Source organism: Heloderma suspectum, chromosome 11, assembly GCF_057233095.1.
Source record: "Heloderma suspectum isolate Gila_16-S chromosome 11, 16-S_ref, whole genome shotgun sequence".
NCBI lineage: Eukaryota > Metazoa > Chordata > Lepidosauria > Squamata > Helodermatidae > Heloderma > Heloderma suspectum.
The window spans coordinates 1,146,677-1,165,769 of record NC_139468.1 but is presented as its reverse complement, the minus strand read 5'-3'; the positions used below and the strand labels follow the sequence as shown (position 1 = coordinate 1,165,769).

The 19,093-nt window shown below is 53.8% G+C and overlaps 1 protein-coding gene across 6 annotated transcripts in view; it reads right to left on the bottom strand.

Moving 5' to 3' along the window:
• The window catches only part of UNC13C (unc-13 homolog C), a 148,618-nt gene that overhangs the window by 75,085 nt on the left and 54,440 nt on the right, over positions 1 to 19,093 (bottom strand). For all 6 annotated transcript variants that reach the window (XR_014785280.1, XM_084816471.1, XM_084816473.1 and 3 more), the window contains 3 exons: positions 10,527 to 10,746; positions 7,274 to 7,501; positions 2,343 to 2,484 (listed from right to left, as the gene is read on the bottom strand). Coding sequence is in view for 5 of the 6 variants with exons in the window: in XM_084816471.1 (XP_084672597.1) it covers positions 2,343 to 2,484; positions 7,274 to 7,501; positions 10,527 to 10,746 (590 nt within the window). In the remaining variant the exon portion in view is untranslated. The remainder of the gene's footprint in view (positions 1 to 2,342; positions 2,485 to 7,273; positions 7,502 to 10,526; positions 10,747 to 19,093) is intronic.

Below are 19,093 nucleotides of genomic sequence, written 5' to 3'. Positions count from 1 at the left end.
AGGAAGGACCGGAACCACTGTAATACGGTGTCCCCTATGCCCAACCTTCCAGGCAGTCCAGGAGGATACCGTGGTCGATGGTATCGTGGTCTATGGTATCGTGGTCGATGGTACCAGGAGGATACCATGGTTGATGCTACCTCGACGATGGTCGAGGTTATCAAAAACCCCTGGAGATCGAGGAGAACAAGGAAGGAGCATTCGCCCCTATTCCGAGCCCTTCCCATATCATCCACCAAGGTGACCAAGGCCGTTTCTGTCCCATGCCCAGGCCTGAAGCCCGACTGAAATGGATCCAGGTAATCGGCTTCTCCCAAGTGTGCCTGCAACTGCAATGCCACCGGCTGAGAAGTCTCCGGCAAGGAATAAAGGCAAATGGGGCAGAAGTTCAAAGAGTTGCTGTGCACTGCGCCGAAAGGGCTGCCCAGCTCCAAGGCCCTGGGCAAGAGCAGCCTCCACCAAGAAGCAGGAGAGGGCAGGAGAAACAGGCGGCTGCCCGGGCGGGGCACATCCCCCCGCTCAGCGCAGAAGTCCCAGAGGAGGAGAACCGCCAGCAGCAGAAGCCCTCAAAGGCAGCCAGGCAAGAGAGGCAGTGGGAGGGTCACGCCACGGCTGAGCCAGCCTCCGGCCAGAGGAGGCAAACCTGCAGTGACAGGTTCCAGCTGGGCTCCCTCCACAGGCGGAAGACCACGCTCCCGCTCGCTTGGCATGTGGCGCACTCCAGCGGCACTCCGTGCTGAGGGAGGGTGGGGGACCGGGACCATCCCACCAGCGTTGCTGAATGACTTATTCCCCACCTCTTCCCTCCCTCTTTTCCTTGTGTGTCGTGCCTGTACGTTGGTGGGCAGGGGCAGTCTTTTTTACTGATTATGTGTAAGCTGCTCTGGGAGCCATTTTGGCTGAGGAGCCGGATAAAAATCCTCCTAATAAATACATAAACGGGCAAGGTTTTTGTGCTCGGGTTGGTGTTGCATTGTGGCTTGTTCAAGCCCCCCCCCCTCCCCCCCGCGCGCAGGCTTCAAGTCATTTTTCTGCTTTGCTGGAAACTCTTTCCTCCGCTGGCACCTCCTCCTCCCCCACAGTGCCACCCCTGGGTCCTCTTCCTGATCCCTTTCAGCCCTCTGCCTTCCTGCCTCTCTTCTCGGCTGGCAAGAAACCAGATCAAAGAGTGTGTCCCCCACCCCACCCCCACCCCCGAAGCAGCTCAGCGACTGTCTGTCTAGGTGCTCACAGCCAACCAATTAAACACCACATTATCCAAGCAAATGAACAAGAGGCGTCTCGAAAATACTTGGAGCGCCTTCAGCCCGTCTCATCCAAGTGTAAACCCAGACCAGAGAGCAGGCGGATCAGCAGCCAGCTGCAGCCAGTCGCCTACAAGGCGCAGAGCACAGCTCCCCCGCCTCCCCAGGACAGCACAACCATTCTTCCTAATATGGCCCCAGGTGCCCGGGAGGAAATCTCTTACTAAAAACATTTTCAATTCTCTCTTCCTACAGCAACATGCAGCCGCACCATCAAGGGCTTGAAGAGTTCACCGTTTAGCAACCAAAAAGTGTCTGTCTCATGAATATATTCTGGCTTCATTAAAGCATTTTTATAAATTATGTAACCAACGCCATGAAGAGAACATCTAGAAAGAGAATACATGAGTAAGGAAATGTATGCAACTAAATTAAACGGGTCATCCTGGAGGCCGACGGTGGCGATCCCTCTGGCACGGACGTCAAGCTCAGGAGAGCAGAGGCAAACGACCACAGAACTCTCAGGCCTGCAGCGATGGCTTCATGTAAAGCCACCAAGACATTTCAAGTGGCGTCACTCGACGTACAATGGAGCACTTGTGGGCTGGAGTTCCAAGAAGGCGCTGAAGGAGCCACGCCCGGCTGGGGTGTTCTGCTTCAGTCATGTATTTATTATTCATTAGCGCTATTTCTACCCAGATCCTCAACTGAAGCGAATCCGCAGGCACCGGGGTGGCCTCGCCTGCGCTCATGGCGGGGCGGGGCGGGGCCCTGCCCTGCTGCTTGCTCCCGGAGGGGCCCCCTGCGCAGCCTGGCAGAGGAAGGGCAGGAGGGCTGCGGAGCAGGGCCGTCTTCCCTGCGGATTGCTGAAGCCAGCGTCTGAGGCAGATGCGGGCAACGCTCCCCTGGCTCTCCTGCGCCTGCAGCAGCATCGCCTGCCCTGGGAATTCTCACCTGCCACGGCTGCAGCTCACTCCAAAGCCAGGGAGCGCGCGGATGGCTCTGGGCGCTTCGTGCGGCCCACGGCCCGGGCAAATGCCACAGACACCGAAGGGTGCAGACAACATCAATAAAGCCAAGAACTCTGAAAATACTCACAAATAAAATTTCTCATCCCACATCGGATTCAGGTTTCCAAAGACAGTCTTTGTTCTCCTTTTGGTTTTGCCGACTTGCACAGTGACATATGGATCGCTGGAACCAGTTTTGTCCTTTGCTTGCAACCCCTGGGCACAAACCACTGCAACGAAGACGAAACGCGGGCAGTCAGCATTTAAAATCAGGGCTGGCCCAGGATATTGTGGCATCTCTGCACAGGGCTCAGTGGTGGAGCTCCGGCTTCGCACCCAGATGGTTTCGGGTCCCATCCCCAGCAGCTCCAGTTCAAAGGATGGAGAGGGGAGACCCTCCTCTGCCTGCTGGAGACCCTGGGGAGGAGCTGCCCGTCCGAGCAGGCCATCCTAGACTAGATGGCCGAAGAGTGACTCAGGCTCTGCAGGAAGGGGCAGCTTCCCCAGCCCCCTAGTAGTTGGAGTTCCTCTAGAGCACAGACGGGGCTGCTTTCCAATGGCTGGACCAGGGCTTCTGCTGTACACCGATGCCCAACTCTCTGGGAGCAGGTCAGAATTCGTCAGTATGTCAGGCGGGCCCCTGGCCTCACCTGGAGGAGGAAATGGACATCCTGAGGCCATGGCGCGTCTGTCCCTCTGAGCCTTAGGGGCTCCGGCCGGATAGCTGGGGGGGAGGAGCGGGCTGGCTGTGCTGAACTGGCATAACAGCAGCCACAGAACCACCCGCTTTGTTTTCTAGGAGGAGCGAAACAGCTGTATGCGACTTGTCCTATGGGGAGATTTGTCCAAGCAGAAAAAATATTGCGTGTGGATCAGACATGTGTGAGAAATAAGTTGGGCCTGAGACAAAATGAGGGTGTGCAAGCAATGCAGAGAAGCGCCCTAACAGTAGGCGGGCTGGGAGGTTTGGAGGATCCTTTTAAGGAACAAATGGGCAAAACAAACAGCCTCATTTCAGCAAAGCACGAGGCGAAACTGGCTGGTTTCAGCCCTGGTTGATCACCTGGTGCTCCCTCAAAACACAGCTCAAGGATGCACCGAACTCTGTGTGACTCTAAAGCTTGCATACTCAGTCACTGACAGAAAGTGGTGCAATAAAGAAGACACTCCCTTGTCTCTTTTGTACCTATCACAGCTGGGTCAAGCCGGAGCTACATGGCTTTTTCAACATGGTTAACTGTCTCCCACACACCAAGAAAACCTTTCCAGCATCCATCTCTCTGGAGCAAGAGCCTCGCGTCACTTTGCCACAAAGATGGACGTGCCAAGCCCCTGTGGCTGCCTTTCAGAGCAGTCTGCAGTCACAAGTCACCTAAACACAGCCGTTTCCTGGAACGCCCCTCTTACAGGGTTCGGCGAGCCGGCTGCAACCTACAGCGAGAGACAGCGAGCTCTCCTCTCACTGCCTTTCGCAGAGGAAGCACATGTCGGAATTTATGATTGCTAATGTGTGTTTATGCTGCTACAAATACAAACACTTGTCAGTTGTCTCCTCCATCGCAATTCATATCAGCGCAAATCTTTCAGCCGACACGAAAGCCAAAATCATGCTGGGGCCACTGAAAACAAGAAAAGCAACAGTCCCCACCCCACGCCCCATGACCCTCAGCAAATATTTACTTTATTAGTTGGGTCTGTATTATTTAAAGCTTCCAGACAGAAGCATTCAATTAGTGTTTTGAATGTCACTAGCAGGGATAGCCCAGCTCACTGGCTGCCTGCTCAGAGCAAGGATGGGATTCAGACCCCCCCGCCCCGGCTCAGCAGACCTGTGTGTGCAGATCCAGAGGCAAAGTGGCTGAGCTCAAGCGGGGGGGGGGGGGGGCTTGTACTGCTTCTCGGGGCTCCTGGCGGGCTGCTGCTGCGTGATGCAAGCCCATGCAGAGCGAAGGGTCTAAAGCATCTTGGCCACCTGACTTATACGGGCGCTTGACAAACAGATCTCCTGAAGTGGTGGGGCGTCCCACCAGTGCCAGCACTGCCTTCCTAGCAAGCCCTCCAGGCTTGCAGAGGAAGACGGCAGCCCCAGGAGTGGAGGGCGGGCAGCATTCTGGCCTCCCTTCCCTGGCCAGGGGCAGCTCTGGATCTGCTTCGGGGCTTGGCCAGAAGGAAGGACCGCGAGGAGGGGAAGGGGCACGCAGGTGTGCCGCTGCCGCCACTGCCTCCCCAGGCCATTTCCTGGACCTCCGGCGAGGCTCTCATGCTCAGCGCTCCAAGACCACCAGCCGCTTGGCTTTGGACCTGGGCTCGGCTCCTCTGCAGACCAGCACCGCTTGCCCCTCTGGTCTGGGCCTTTGCTGGAGGCTGGACTGCTGCTGGTGACAAGCAGTTTCCCGGCTGGGAGCAATCTTTGGGCGTGCGAGGGAGGCACCTCCACAGGGAACCCACCCATGGGAGGTGAAAGAAGTCCTTGGCATAAGACCACCAAAAAGTAGAGGCTGAACCCTGCGGGCTGCACAGACCGCCAGGAAGTCCTTGGAGACGGGAATATCTAAGCTCGAGGCAGCCATCTCTGCTCCCAAGTCAGGCCAAGTCAGGCCATCCATCTGTCCCGACCACAGCGCTGGAGGTCCCAGCTGGCAGCAGTTCTTCGCCTCTCGGCCAGAGAGGGGTCTTTCTTCCCCAGCTTTGTCCCCAAGACCTGTCACACGGAGGGGCTTCCAGACCACCTGCACGAGCTGAGCGACAGCTTTCCATCCTGCCATGGGAAGCCACAACCCGCTCTCCTGAACGTGTCCCTGTCTTGGTATCATGTGTCCCAACAATCAGATGAGTTGGGCACCTTCCACGGTGTGGTGTTTTGCGCCCATTCACTGCACCCAGCCCAACAGATGGCCTTGGAGTGGGTCCAGCTATTTCCCCACTCTGCCACAGCTCTTTCTCTGGCTCTTCTGCTGCTGGAGTGGCCCCCTGCGTATAGCCGGCAGCGAGGGCCCCTGTTTTTCCCCCACGGAGGTGTCTGGCACACCCCTGATGGAGACACTGCACCCCTCAAAGGAAAGCCTCAGCAACAGAGAGTGCTCCTGCAGGAGCAGCCCAGGCTAGTCGACACACCCTCGGTTTTCTGGGGCTGGGCCAGGTCTTCGACTGAGGGAACCACACCTGCCTGACGCCTGGTTCAAGGATGCTGCTGCTGGGGCTGCCGAGGCAGGCGGGAGTGCGGAGAAGAGTCCAGCATGGCGAGACGGCCGGCCGACGGAGCCAGAGAGGCTTGGTGTGGGGAAAAGGAGGCTGAAGGGGGCCTGGGCACGCCTGGCCAGCTGAGGACAAGCCATTTGGCCACGCAGGGAGGAAGAGCCTGCTGGCCCCGCCTTCCCCTCAAGGCCCGGAGCACTTCAGCGCTGCACCTCAGGAGCCTGGGAACTCCCCTCTTGGGGCCTGGGCCTTCCCAGGAGAGGCTGGGCAGGGGTCAGGGCAGGAGCCCCCTCGTTGCGCTCAGGCCTCCCGTCCTCATGCAGCAAGTGCCTCGCTGCACCTTCCCAGCTCCGAGGCGGCCGCTGGCATCACAACCGGCGAGGCAGCTACCCTGCTCCCACAGACGGCGGCAGCAGCGGGGGAGGGGGGGCCGAAGCCCGTGGTTTGTCAGCGTAACACCCCCAGCCCTGCCTCATTTCAAGAGCTCCAGGCGGCCCTTGCTGCTGCTTCTGAGGGGTCCGGCAAGGTTTGGGCTAAAGCATCTCATGTTAACATCACAGGATAAAGGTCAATCCGTTTGGCAATGCTGATCAGCATTTGCTGGAAAGCAACACAAAGCTGGCAAGGGATTTAAAGCCCTTGCTGACCTGCTGCAGCTTGGTCCATGCCGAGGGGGGCCGTCGATCCACACAGGCCAGAGGCGTGGCCACGCACCAGTGGAACACCCAGAGGCCCGCCCCAGGATGAGCAAGAGGAACATCGCCGAACAGCCTCGTGGCATCTTGAAGACCAACAGGTTTCCTGTGGCATGAATGTTCATGGACATGAGCTTCTGCCACAACAAATCTGTGAGGCTTAAGGTGTCCCAGGACTGTTCTTTTTTCTCTGCAACAGACTAACACCGCCACCCCCTGCTAGAGGAAAATGTTCCGGCATGATTCACATATAGATTCTGAATGAGGAGCAGCGCTTCCTGTGACACTGAAATATATATATTATGTAAAAGAGGATATGAAGGGTGGGATATAAATGCCTCAAAACACACTACAATCACAATGCACACAAGAGCAAGTTTGATTCTGGCTTTCACCCGAAATTCAGCCAAGGGTGCGACCCAGCTCCCTGCCATCATTTTCAGGGCCAAGTCAGCACGTGGAGGCATTAACAGATGGGGGGGGGGGTTCCCTTCCACACCTGGGGGGCGAGCTGAAACAAACCCAGAATACGGCCACCTCCAGTTCTCTGCTGTGAATCCTGATGCTGAGTATTTTCTGAACACTCAGACGAACAGCTGAACGGTGACTGGATATCTTATTTTTTATTTGACAGTATTTAATATCTGACAGCAGCTGGTATCTGACAGCATTTGACAGATAACATGTCACGGTGTTTAGTATTTCAGATTTTAGATTACCTTGACAGTCAACAGCAGATCAGATTTCATGTTTGTGTCTGCTGAAAAACTAAACAAGACACGCCAAGTATCTAGAGCACGCACCTTTCGATATACAATTGCACAAATTCTAATTTCAAATGAATAGTTTTGCATTCAAAATGTAAATACTGAAAACAGGAGTTCTAGTGTTTCCCCTGACTCGCTGGGCTTCAGAGAGGCAAGCGGCTGCAGCCAGCGTGACCCCGTGAGATCCAGCTGCACACGGTTTTCCTACTCTGAACACACAAAGACACCTTTGCTTGCATCAGTGCCACCATTTGTGTTCCTAGCCCATAAACGTGGATCCCTGGACTGGAAAGGAAAAGGAGCGCTTTGGCAAGAGATCACATCCCAGGGAAAACACGGGCAGGGAAAAGAGTTCTTCTCACCGGTGATGGTTATTTTTGCCGACCACTTGGAGGTCCCATCCAAGACACTCTGCTTGGCTGCCTTTGTGTGCTGTACAAAGTCTTCCTTGGGGATCTGGAACATTTCCCGGATCAGTTCAAAGACCTCCGGCCTGTTTCTCTCTCGGACCTTCATCCGTTCCTTCATTGCTGTAATAATATTCTGGGCCTTGTCCTCTGCACCGTGCCTGGAGCTCTTTTCCGCTGCCCCTGAGAGGAAGGAAGAGTCACATCACCAATGGCTGCTTTTTAATATAGTAATACCTTACTACGTTTTATAGTTTTTATAGTACTTTATTGTCTATTTATTAATTGTATATTTTGTATGGTTTTTATTCTGTACGCTGCCTTGAGAGGGTTTTACCCTCTCAAGGGTAGAGCTGGAAAAAGTGCAGAAAAGGGCAGCTAAGGTGATCAAGGGGCTGGAGCATTCCCCCGGCTGGCCCTTGCGTGAACAGAGCGCTGGACCCTGGGTCTGATCCAGCAGGGCTCTTCCTATGATCTTATGTACCCTTAAAGGCAGTTTAAAAACGATTTTAAATTAAAATAATAATAGCAATCTATTTGGCTGCATATTTTGAGGATTGGAGACTGTGCTCCACGGGACCCAGGCCTCTTGCTGCTGGCACACCCAGAAGTCATGACATCAGCACGTGCCGAGGCCTGGGGTCTTTCGCAAAGGAATCCAAAACCGAAGTGTGAACTCTGCCACAGATCCAGATTCTGAAAAAACAATGTGCTGGGTGAACTGGCTGTATTCCGAAGAAAAGCAGGGGGCTGGCGGGGGTCGCCCATCCCCGAGATGCTGACGTTCTCAGCCAGACTCCACCAGCCTGGAGCCCTCCAGATGTTTTGGCCTTCAGCCCCCAGCATCCCCAACTACTGGCCATGCTGGTTGGGGCTGATGGGAGTTGACGTTCAACACATCTGGAGGGCAGCGCATGAGGGAGGTGGGCCGAGGGTTCTGGACCCTTCTTCTGTCGGGGTGGTTCCACTATCCCCGGCAAGTCCCAGGGGCCTTGCTGCCCTCACCCAATATAACAAGACCTGGAACCAGAAATCCGCAGTGGCTGAATTAAGGAAGCCCACCCTCCTCCTAGGGTGGCCCATCTGCTGCCGGCTCAGTCTGGGCAAATTTCAGGAGCCAGACCACAAGGACTTGGGCTTAAGGATGAGAGAGGCCCGAGATTAATGCACATGGGGAAGGGAAGGAACTATTTTGCATGAGGCAATTCCCTCCCGCTTGGCTCCCCCAGGCCACAGCACCTTAAGTAGTTAGAATAATAGAGCTGGAAGGGACCTCAGAGATCATCTATTCCACCACCCACTCAAGGCAGGCTCTGCACTGCAGGGTGCAGCTACAGCCTCCCTGACTGAGGGCCCACGCACCGGCCATCCAGCATCTGCTCCAATAGCTCCCGTGAATGAGAACAAATGAGGACTGCATTGCCCTTTGAATGACAGCTGGCCGCAAGTCTGCCCTGGAGAACCAGGCCGAGAGGCACCAAGCAGTCCCCAGTGGGCCTCCCAAGACCGAGCAGCACGAGGAGGGAAGGGGGAGATCTGTGGGTGGGTGTTCTGCCTTTGGGAAGAACCCCACGTGGCCCCGCAGCACCTCCAAGTCCGACAGTGCTTCTAACAGGTTTGAGCTTGTTGCAGTCTGCTTAGCCAACTCCATGAGAGGCAAAAGTGCCCCGGAAACACGGTGGGTTTAGACACAGTGGAGGAGACGCCGTTTGAGCCAGTGAGACTGGATAAATAAGCAAAATGAAGGAGATGCAGACGGTGTGGTTGACCGGGTCAAACCCAGTGTTAGTCCTACTTACAGCAGACCCACTGAAATGAATGGGACTTAAGTTATGACTGACCTAGGCCACATCCATTTCAATGGTTCTGCTCTATATGGGAGTTCTGGATAGAACCCTCAGACCCAGAACACAGGGCAGGGAGCAGGCAAAGAAGAAGAGCCCTGAAGCGGAGTCAGAGCCAAGAGGGCTTCTCTAGTCCAGCACCTGGTCTCTGCACTGGCCAGCTGAACCCCCGCAGGAAGCCCCCCAGCAGGGCACGAGCACAGCAGTGCCCGCCACTGGGGCTCCCCAGCAACTGGCAGGCAGAGGCAGGCCACCTCTGATGCTGGAGGCAGCACGCAGCCACCAGGACCAGTAGCCACCGATAGCCTTTTCCTCCAGGAATCTGTCTAATTCCCTTTGGGAGCCATCCAAACTGGTGGCCGTCACAACACCCTGCGACAGCGAGCTCAGCTATGTGCTGTGAGAGGAAGCCCTTCCTTTGATCTGTCCCAAATCCCCACCAATCAACTTCATGGCACGACCCCACGGGGTTCTAGTATTATGAGAGGGAGGAAAGGCTCTCCCTATCCACTTTCTCCACACCAGGCACAATTTTGTGCATCTCCATCGTGTCTCCCCTCACTCGCCTTTTTTCTAAGCTAAACAGTCCCAGCTGCTATAACCTTCCCTCACAGGGAGTTGCTCCAGCCCCTTGATCATCTGAGTTGCCTTCTGCTGAACTTTTTCCAACTGTACGATATGTTTTTTAGGTGTGGTGACCAGAACTGGACACGGTATCCCAAGTGTGGTCACACCATAGATTTGAACAAGGGCAGGATGATCTTGTCAGTTCCATTCTCAGATCCTTTCCTGATTATGCCCAACATGGAGTTTGCCCTGTTCACAACAGCTGCCCACAGGGTCGACATTTCCGTCAAGCTGCCGGCCATGACCCCAAGATCTCCTCCTTGGTCAGTCTCCGCTGGCTCAGACCCCGTCACGCCATGCGTGAAACAGGATTCCTCTCCCAACGTGCATCACTTTGCCCTTGCTTCCACTGAGCTGCTCTTGTCATCTTGTGGCCCGCGTGCCCCTCCAGCTCCATCCCTGCCCTGCAGCCGCAGAGACCCGCTCAGCAGCTCCACAGCCCAGAGGCCCTCTAGAGCCTCCCTATGGCTCTCCACACAGAAGAGGGAGACGGGGCCGACCTGCCGTCCCAGCCTGCCGCACCCCTGGCCATGGTGAGCCCGGCATTTCTCCCCGGGTGCACAGGCCCTGGCGCTCCATGTGGCGCCTCTTTTTCGGCAAGCCCTCCTTGCCTCCTTCCACTCGTGGGGCGACTGGCCAGCCGACACCTCCTGCGTGCCCCCCACTGGCTCCCCGCCCCGAGCCGGAGCCTGGAGTGATGTTGGAAGTGGAGGTGCTGCTGGGTCTCCAAGACTCACTCTGCAAGCAGTCGGCGCTGAGGAGGTCTTGGCACTTCTCGTGGCATTTGACCCCACACTCGGTGCAGCGCATGCCCTGCCTGGCAATGCCCCAGAGGAGCCCCTCGCACTCGTGGCAGTAGGCAGGGGCTGTGGCAGTCCACACTTCGAAAAAATGTGGGGTGGTGGAGGAGATGGGGTAGATGAGGGCCTGCAGGGTCTTCTTGAACACGTGCGCTTTCTGTGGGGGGGACGAGGGAGGGGACAAAAAGAGAGAGCCGAGAGATGGCAAGATCAGCAAGTGGCTGGCCACGGAAACCACCCCTTCACGCACACACAAGCTCCTGGGGCAAAGCTTCTTCTCCCCCCCGCTTTTGAATATATATATTTATTTTATCTTTATAAATGAAATAATACCAAAATTATCAACAACCTGATCAATGCTACAATTTCCCAACAATACAATATTCTGATGAGGACACCACAATAACAAAAAGAGAAGGAAAAAGAAAAAAAAAAAGGAAAAGGGAGGAGGAAAGGAAGTGAAGAAAAAAGAAGATTCTTTCCCCTTCCCTCCCCCTCCCCCTCTCCTTTAAAGAATTAAGTTTAAACTCCAATACCCCCTGGCCTCCGATGCCATTCTATTTTAAAAACTATATCTATAACCTTAACAATCTTACAATTTAATAAACAACCTTACATTTCAATATCATATCATCAATCTTATATCCAAGAAACAGGTCTACAGTTCATTCCCAGTAGCCTATACTAATAACAACAACAACAACAACAACTAGAAGAAATATAGTGTTATATAATAATAAAACTTAAAATAAACCTTCAACAATCAATCATATATTTTATATATAAATGCATGTGCACAATTACCCTCAAACAATAAATTTAAATACAGCATACCATATCTATTTTGAAATAAAATATATAAAGAAAAGCAAGAAAAAAAGACAGATGAAAGAGAATAAATGAATATATATATAACCATTTATCTTCTGGCCTAGCCTGGATCATGTAGACTGAACACAAGCAGTTAACAAAGCTTGTTTAAAGATTCCAGTTCATGGGGTTGTAACAGAATTCTCACGCATTTTTACGTTCAGTCATGCCTCTGCCATTTCATAATTTAGAAACTTCTTCATCTGACCTTCAGACACAATACAAAGTGTAGCAAGATATTTTAAGTAATATTGTAAGTTCATTTGTTTTGCCATATTTTTGCTTTGATAAATTGCCTTCTTTTATTCACCACCTCTTTGATGTAGTCTGGAAATAACATAACTTTATCTTGTTTCCAGGAAAGGCTTCCACTCTCTCTTGCCAAACGCAGGATATAATTCTTTGTGGAGACTTTTGCAAATTGGGCTATGATTGTGTAATCAGTCCCTTTAGCATTTGGCACACAAAATGCCTGCTCAATATCGAATAAATAATCAAATGGGATAGGAAGTATCTCATGCAAAAGTTTATCCACAAAAATAGGCAATTTTACATCATTAGACAGATTTTTAATCCCAATAATACGTACATTGGATCGCCTCGTGAAGGCCTCCAGTTGAGAAATTCTATCAGAGGCATTTTTAAAACAAATTTGTGTTGTAGTTTCATTTCCTGCCACTCGGTCTTCTAGCTCATTAATTTTCTTCTCCATTTTTTGCCATGACGCATTAATTAAATCTACATGTCAGGGTGGAAACTGAGCCAATAGAGCCCCAGAGCAGTTCTGATTCTGAGGAGGAACAGCAATCCGTGGGAGAGGAGCTCGCTCATCTCTCACAAGCACAGCAGTTGGCAGAGATTCCTCCTGCCAGCATTCCTGGGATAGATAGTGACCCTGGCAGTGAGAGAGCACTGGAGGGGGGCTTGCTGGACGCTCGGCGCAGATGCAGGGAGCGACGACAGATGGAGGGCGCGGAAAGGAGGCGTTCCGCTCGTTTGGCACGCAAACAACGGTCGCATCCCGAGGACCCAAGGGAAAGAGGGAGGATCTCTCCCTAGCCCTTAAGTTCAGGGTCTTCCCGTGATTCTCCTTCAAACGGGGACCAACTGCCTTACCTGGAGCTTAGGCTACTCTGCTATCTTTCCCCAGTGCTGTTCCTTGCTTTGGCGCTAGCGACTAGTATTCTGAAACAGTCATAAAGTAATAAAGGAATAAAGTCTCGGAAAGAATTCCTCGTCATCTGTGTCCTGAGTTGGCCATTGGTGGGGACTGCAAGAGGCAGCTAGGGTGCTCCTGACAGCTTGGTCCTTGTGGCTCTTTTTTTCCTCTCTGCTCCTACCGCCTCTGGAGGTTGCCATGGACCCGGCGGTGCAAGCTCTCGCGCAAAAGAACCAGGCTCTTTGTGATCAAGTGGCTCAACTGACAACTGCCGTACAGAGTCTGCAAGTTCCAGTTCAACCCCCACCACCTCCAATTCCCCCCCGCCGCAAGTGCCCGGTGGCTCTGCCTGAGAAGTTTTCTGGGGCGAAAGGACTTTTTCAGATTTTCCAGGCCCAATCGGAGCTGTACATGCGCCTATGACCTGAGGATTTCCTGACGGAACAGGTTCGTGTGGGCTTCATCATTAACCTACTTTCAGGCGAGACAGCTAAATGGGCTTCGGGACTTCTTCTCGCTAATGACCCCCTGCTCGGGGACTATCAAGGTTTCATGACAGTGATGGCCAGCTTTTTCGGTGACCCCCTGCGCACGCAGACAGCTTCTCGGGAGATTCGCCGCCTCAGGCAGGGCAAGGACTCAGTTTCCAGCTATGCGACAACCTTTCGCTTGCTGATGCAGGATTTACAGTGGAATGATGCCATGCTGGTGGCTCAGTTTTTGGATGGTTTGAATGACGAGATCTTGGATGAGTTGGCACGCACGCCTAGCCCGCCTACTTTGGAGGACCTCATCCAGACCTGCCTCCAGATAGTCGGCTGGAGGGGCGCCAGCAGACCTGGCGGGGCGCCGGGGGCCGAGATTTCCCTCCTCCCATTCCCCCACGTTTCCTGCCCCCTCCCCCACCCCTGCAGTGGGGGCGGAGGAGACCCCAATGCAGCTGGGAGCTACCCAAGCCCCACTGCTGCCGGAGGAACTAGAGCGGCGGTGCACGGAGCGCTGATGCTTTCGGTGTGGAAAGCTGGGACATTTCGCAAAAACCTGCTGAGCTAGACCCGCAGCCCCACTGCCTCCCCCTCCTCTCCTTCCTCCTCCTCCTCGTCCCCAGGCCTGACTAGGCTGCCCCCCAAGCCTGTTGGGGGTCTCCAGTGTGGGGGTTGGTTCCCCACCAGGTGGGTGTCTTCTGCAACCCCCCCCCCACCTTCCCATCTGCTATTGCATGCTCACCTCCGCTCCTCCCAGTGGGGTGGGGTGGAGGCCCTAGCTTTAGTGGACTCAGGGGCTACGACCAGTTTCATGGACGAAACGTTCGCCCTCTTCCACAAGATTCCTACCCTGCCTCTTCCTGCCGCCTTGGCAGTGGAGACCGTCGATGGGCAAGGTGACCCAGATTACAGCTCCGCTCACTCTGCGCGCCCAGTCCCACGTTGAGCAGATTCAGTTTCACTTGGCCAAGGTTCCCCAATACCCAGTCGTGCTGGGTGTTTCCTGGCTCTCTAAGCACAACCCTCAGATTTCTTGGGGGCTTCAGCAAGTGGAGTTTGCATCTCCCTGCCGCCGGGAGCATTGCCTCCCAGAGGAGGCGCCAGTCCCAGCCCAGGCCTTAACCCTTTCCTCCCCCTCCTCGTCTGCTTCTGGCAGTTCTTCAGCTACCATGATCCTCCCAGAGAAGTATGCAGCTTTTCGGTATGTTTTCGACAAGGAGGAGGCCGACCAGCTCCCCCCCCACCGCCCTTTTGACTGTGCCATTAACCTCATTCCTGGGGTGACCATCCCCGCTGGCTGGCTGTATTTGATGTCAGAGCCGGAGCTTCGAGCTCTGCACAAGTTTTTGGACACAAACCTCAGACGTGGCTTCATTCGCCCCTCCTCCTCCCCCACCTGTGCCCCTACCATGTTTGTGCGCAAGAAATCGGGCAAACTCTGCCCGGTGCACTATTTCAGAGCTTTGAATTTGGTCTCGATCCCCGACAAGTACCCCCTCCCCCTCATACCAGAGATGCTTGAGCGCCTGGGGCAAGCCAAGATTTTCACAAAGTTGGACTTGCGTGGCGCCTACAATCTGATTTGCATCCGGGAGGGGGATGAGTGGAAGACCTGTTTCGGCACCCAGTATGGAGCGTATGAATACCTAGTGATGCCGTTTGGGCTCGCCTCCCCCCCCACGTTTTTGCGTTTTATGAATGCCATCTTCCGGACTATTTGGACACTTTCCTCATTGTGTATTTCGATGATTTACTTATATTTTCTGAGGACCCCCACGCCCATCAGCACCATGTCTCCACCGTCCTCCAGTGCCTCCGCGAGCACCACCTTTATGCCAAGCTGGAGAAATGTGCGTTTGACCTAACCTCTTTGGACTATCTTGGCTACATTATCCCAGCTGACGGTATCAGGATGGATCCTGCAAAGGTCCAGGCAGTCCTCTCCTGGCAGGCTCCATCCACCAAGAAGGACTTGCAATGTTTTCTGGGGTTTGTTAATTTTTACAGAAAGTTCCTGCCCAGCTTTGCTCGGCTGACATCTCCTCTCACGGACCTCCTTAAGGGCAGGAAATCTCCTTTTCATTGGATGGCATCTACCCAACAGGCTTTCAAGGAACTTAAGAAGCATTTTAGTTCTGAGCCGATCCTGTTACATCCCGACCCGAGGAAGCCTTTTGTAGTGCAAACTGATGCCTCTGACTTTGTGGTGGGGGAGATGCTTTTTCAGCCAGATCGGGCAGGTGGCGGGTTGCCACCATGCACCTACCACTCCTGGAAGCTGAACGTGTCTGAGAGGAATTATACCATCTGGGAGAAGGAACTGTTGGCCATCAAGTCCGCTTTGGAGACCTGGCGTCATCTTTTTGAGGGGGCACAGCACCCAGTCGAAGTTAGAACCGACCATCGCAACCTGGAACATCTTCAGACAGCCCGTGCCTTAAACCAGTGGCAGATAAGGTGGTTGCTTTTTCCCCCCCCGGTTCCACCTTAAGATTTGTCCAACAACACTACAAGCGAGAAAGAACTTGGAATTGTTGTCGATCTCAAGCTGAATATGAGCCAACAAGGTGATGTGGCTGCAAAAAAGGCAAATGCTCTTTTGGGCTGCATTCATAGAAGCATAGCTTCCAAATCCGGGAAGTACTAGTTCCCCTCTACTCAGCACTGGTTAGGCCTCATCTGGAGTACTGTGTCCAGTTCTGGCGACCGCACTTTAAGAAGGATGCAGATGAGCTGGAGAGGGTTCAGAGGGGGGCAACAAAGATGATCAGGGGACTGGAAACAAAGCCCTATGAAGAGAGACTGAAAGAACTGGGCATGTTTAGCCTTGAGAAGAGAAGACTGAGGGGAGATATGATAGCGCTCTTCAAGTACTTGAAAGGTTGTCACAGACAGGAAGGCCAGGATTTCTTCTCGATCCTCCCAGAGTGCAGGACACGGAATAATGGGCTCAAGTTACAGGAAGCCAGATTTCGGCTGAACATCAGGAAAAACTTCCTGTTAGAGCAATAGGACAATGGAACCCATGACCTAGGGAGATGGTGGGCTCTCCCACCCTGGAGGTGTTCAAGACAAGGCTGGACAGCCATCTGTCAGGATGCTCTGACTTGGATTCCTGCATTGAGCAGGGGGTTGGACTTGATGGCCTTGTAGGCCCCTTCCAACCCTACTATTCTATGATTCTATGATTTGCCATGTGAAGGCCTCCAACAACCTACAAGCAGATGCTCTTTCTCGTAAGCCGGACCTTCAGCCAGGGGGTGAGGGAAATCCCCCCCCTCTGATTCTTCCCCCCCAGAGCCTGGTGGCAGCTGCGGTGCTCACTCTTGGGAGGAACTCATTCACTCTGAACAGGCTCAGGATGCTTTTGTCCGCACAAAAGTGGAGGAACTGTGGCTAGCCTCTGCCCCCCCTGCACTCTACCCCCTTCTCTCTGCGAGGTGGCCTGCTTTACCATTCTGGCTGGTTCTATGTGCCTTCTAGACCCCTCCATGAGAAGGTCCTCCCATCAGTGCCACGACTCCCCCACCGCTGGGCATTTTGGCTTCGCCAAGACCCTGCACGGAGTGACGTGGGATTTTTGGTGGCCTCGTGTGTGTCAGAACGTCAAGACCTATGTCGCCTCCTGCCCAACCTGCCAGCAGGCGAAGGCCCCCTCAGGCAAGCCCACAGGCTTACTTCACCCCCTGCCTACCCCCTCAGGTCCTTGGAAATTGCTCTCCCTTGACTTCATCACTGACTTGCCTTGCTCACACGGTAAGACCACTATTCTGGTGGTGGTGGATTTGTTTTCTAAGATGGCCCATTTCATCCCCTGCTCTGAGTTGCCCACAGCCAGGGAGACAGCGGAGCTTTTCTTGGCGCATGTTTTCCAGCTCCACAGATGGCCCGAGGGTCTCATTTTGGATAGGGGGGCCCAATTCACTGCCCATTTCTGGAGGGAGCTACTTGCGCTTCTCCATCTGACGCTCTGTCTTTCCTCCGCCCACCATCCACAGACAGACGGTCAGACCAAGCGCACCAATGCAACTCTGGAGCAATATTTGCGCTATTATGTCAATTACCAGCAAGATTACTGGTTTTCCTTGCTGCCCCTTGCAGAATTTGCTTATAACAATGCCTGCCATGTTTCCACCCACCAAACTCAATTTTTTTGCCAATTTTGGTTACCACCCCAAGGCCTTCCCGTCCACCCTAGCTCCCACTTCGGTGCCGGCGGCCCATGACTTTTTAAAGGAGTTGCAAGCGGTACACCACCTCTTACGGGACTCCCTCGAGCAAGCCAAGACAGCCTACAAGGCCTCTGCGGACCGGCAGCGCCGGCCGGGTCCGTCTCTGCAACTGGGTTTGGTTGTGCACCCAATACCTCCCCTCTCACTCGCTCACAAGGAAGCTTGCGCCTTGCCGCACGGGGCCTTTCCAGGTTACGGCCCAGATTAACCCTGTTGCTTTTCGCCTGGCTCTCCCCCCCACCATGAAGATCCATCCTGTTTTTCATCGGTCCTTGTTGTCCCCCCTGGTTTCTGGTGACCCTCATCGCTCGGCCGGCTTCTCCCCCCCCGCCAGTGCTGGTGGAGGAGGAGGAAGAGTTTGAGGTCGTGGAGATTCTGGACTCCCGCCTTTCTTGCGGCCGCCTGCAATATCTGATGGACTGGAAGGGGTACGGGCCAGATGAGCGATCCTGGGAACCCATGGAAAATGTGCATGCTCCGCTGCTGCTGAGGCGCTTCCACCAGCTGTACCCCCACAAATCAGGGGCCCCAGGGGAAGAGCACGAGGGGGGGCCTCATGGGAGCGGGGATGATGTCAGGGTGGAAACTGAGCCAATAGAGCCCCAGAGCAGTTCTGATTCTGAGGAAGAATAGCAATCCGTGGGAGAGGAGCACGCTCATCTCTCACAAGCACAGCAGCTGGCAGAGATTCCTCCTGCCAGCATTCCTGGGATAGATAGTGACCCTGGCAGTGAGAGAGCGCTGGAGGGGGGCTTGCTGGACGCTTGGTGCAGACGCAGGAGCGACGACAGATGGAGGGCGCGGAAAGGCGGCGTAGCACTTGTTTGGCACGCAAACAACGGTCGCATCCTGAGGACCCAAGGGAAAGAGGGAGGATCTCTTCCTAGCCCATAAGTTCAGGGTCTTCCTGTGATTTTCCTTCAAACAGGGACCAACTGCCTTACCTGGAGCTTAGGCTACTCTGCTATCTTTCCCCAGTGCTGTTCCTTGCTTTGGTGCTAGCGACTTGTATTCTGAAAGAGTCATAAAGTAATAAAGGAATAAAGTCTCGGAAAGAATTCCTCGTCGTCTGTGTCCTGAGTTGGCCATTGGTGGGGACTGCAAGAGGCAGCTAGGGCGCTCCTGACAGCACAGCTCCTTGCAAGGCAGTGATGGAATTTTGGATTAAATCCAATCTTTTGGCTTACTCTATAAATTGCGAAGATAAAGTCTTTATCTGAGTAGATAATTCCCCTATATCTTCTGTTCTTGAAACTTTTGACACAGGTGGTGTGGACGGAGTTGATGCCGGCTCCTTTCTTCTCCTCTGCGCAGACATGTTTCTCTCAAACAGATCTTGCAGGTCCTCAGATGTTCTCAAATACTGTTAACATTTCTTAAATCATCCCTCAGAAGTTGTTGATATTTCTTAAAGCATATATTATTATGGAACATATCAGCCCTGTTTTCTCCTATGAAATAAGGAGTCTCAGTACAGCTTTTTGTGTTGGTAAAGCTCTGGAGAGATAATCCTGGAATCCAGCCCCCCCCCCCCCCATCTTGAAGGGGGTTACTTTTCTCCAAGGTATTATCCAGATGTTGCCTTGCCTGCCACCTTTTAATTCCAGGGGGGAATGAAAAGGTTTTTCAACCTTTAAAAAAGCTGTTTGAGAAAGCTCCCATGGGAGCGCCCATGGGATGCTACCAGAGCGACATCGGTTCCACCGGAAGTCCTCCTGGGGCAAAGCTTCTGACAAGCCGCTGCAACACACGCCCGAG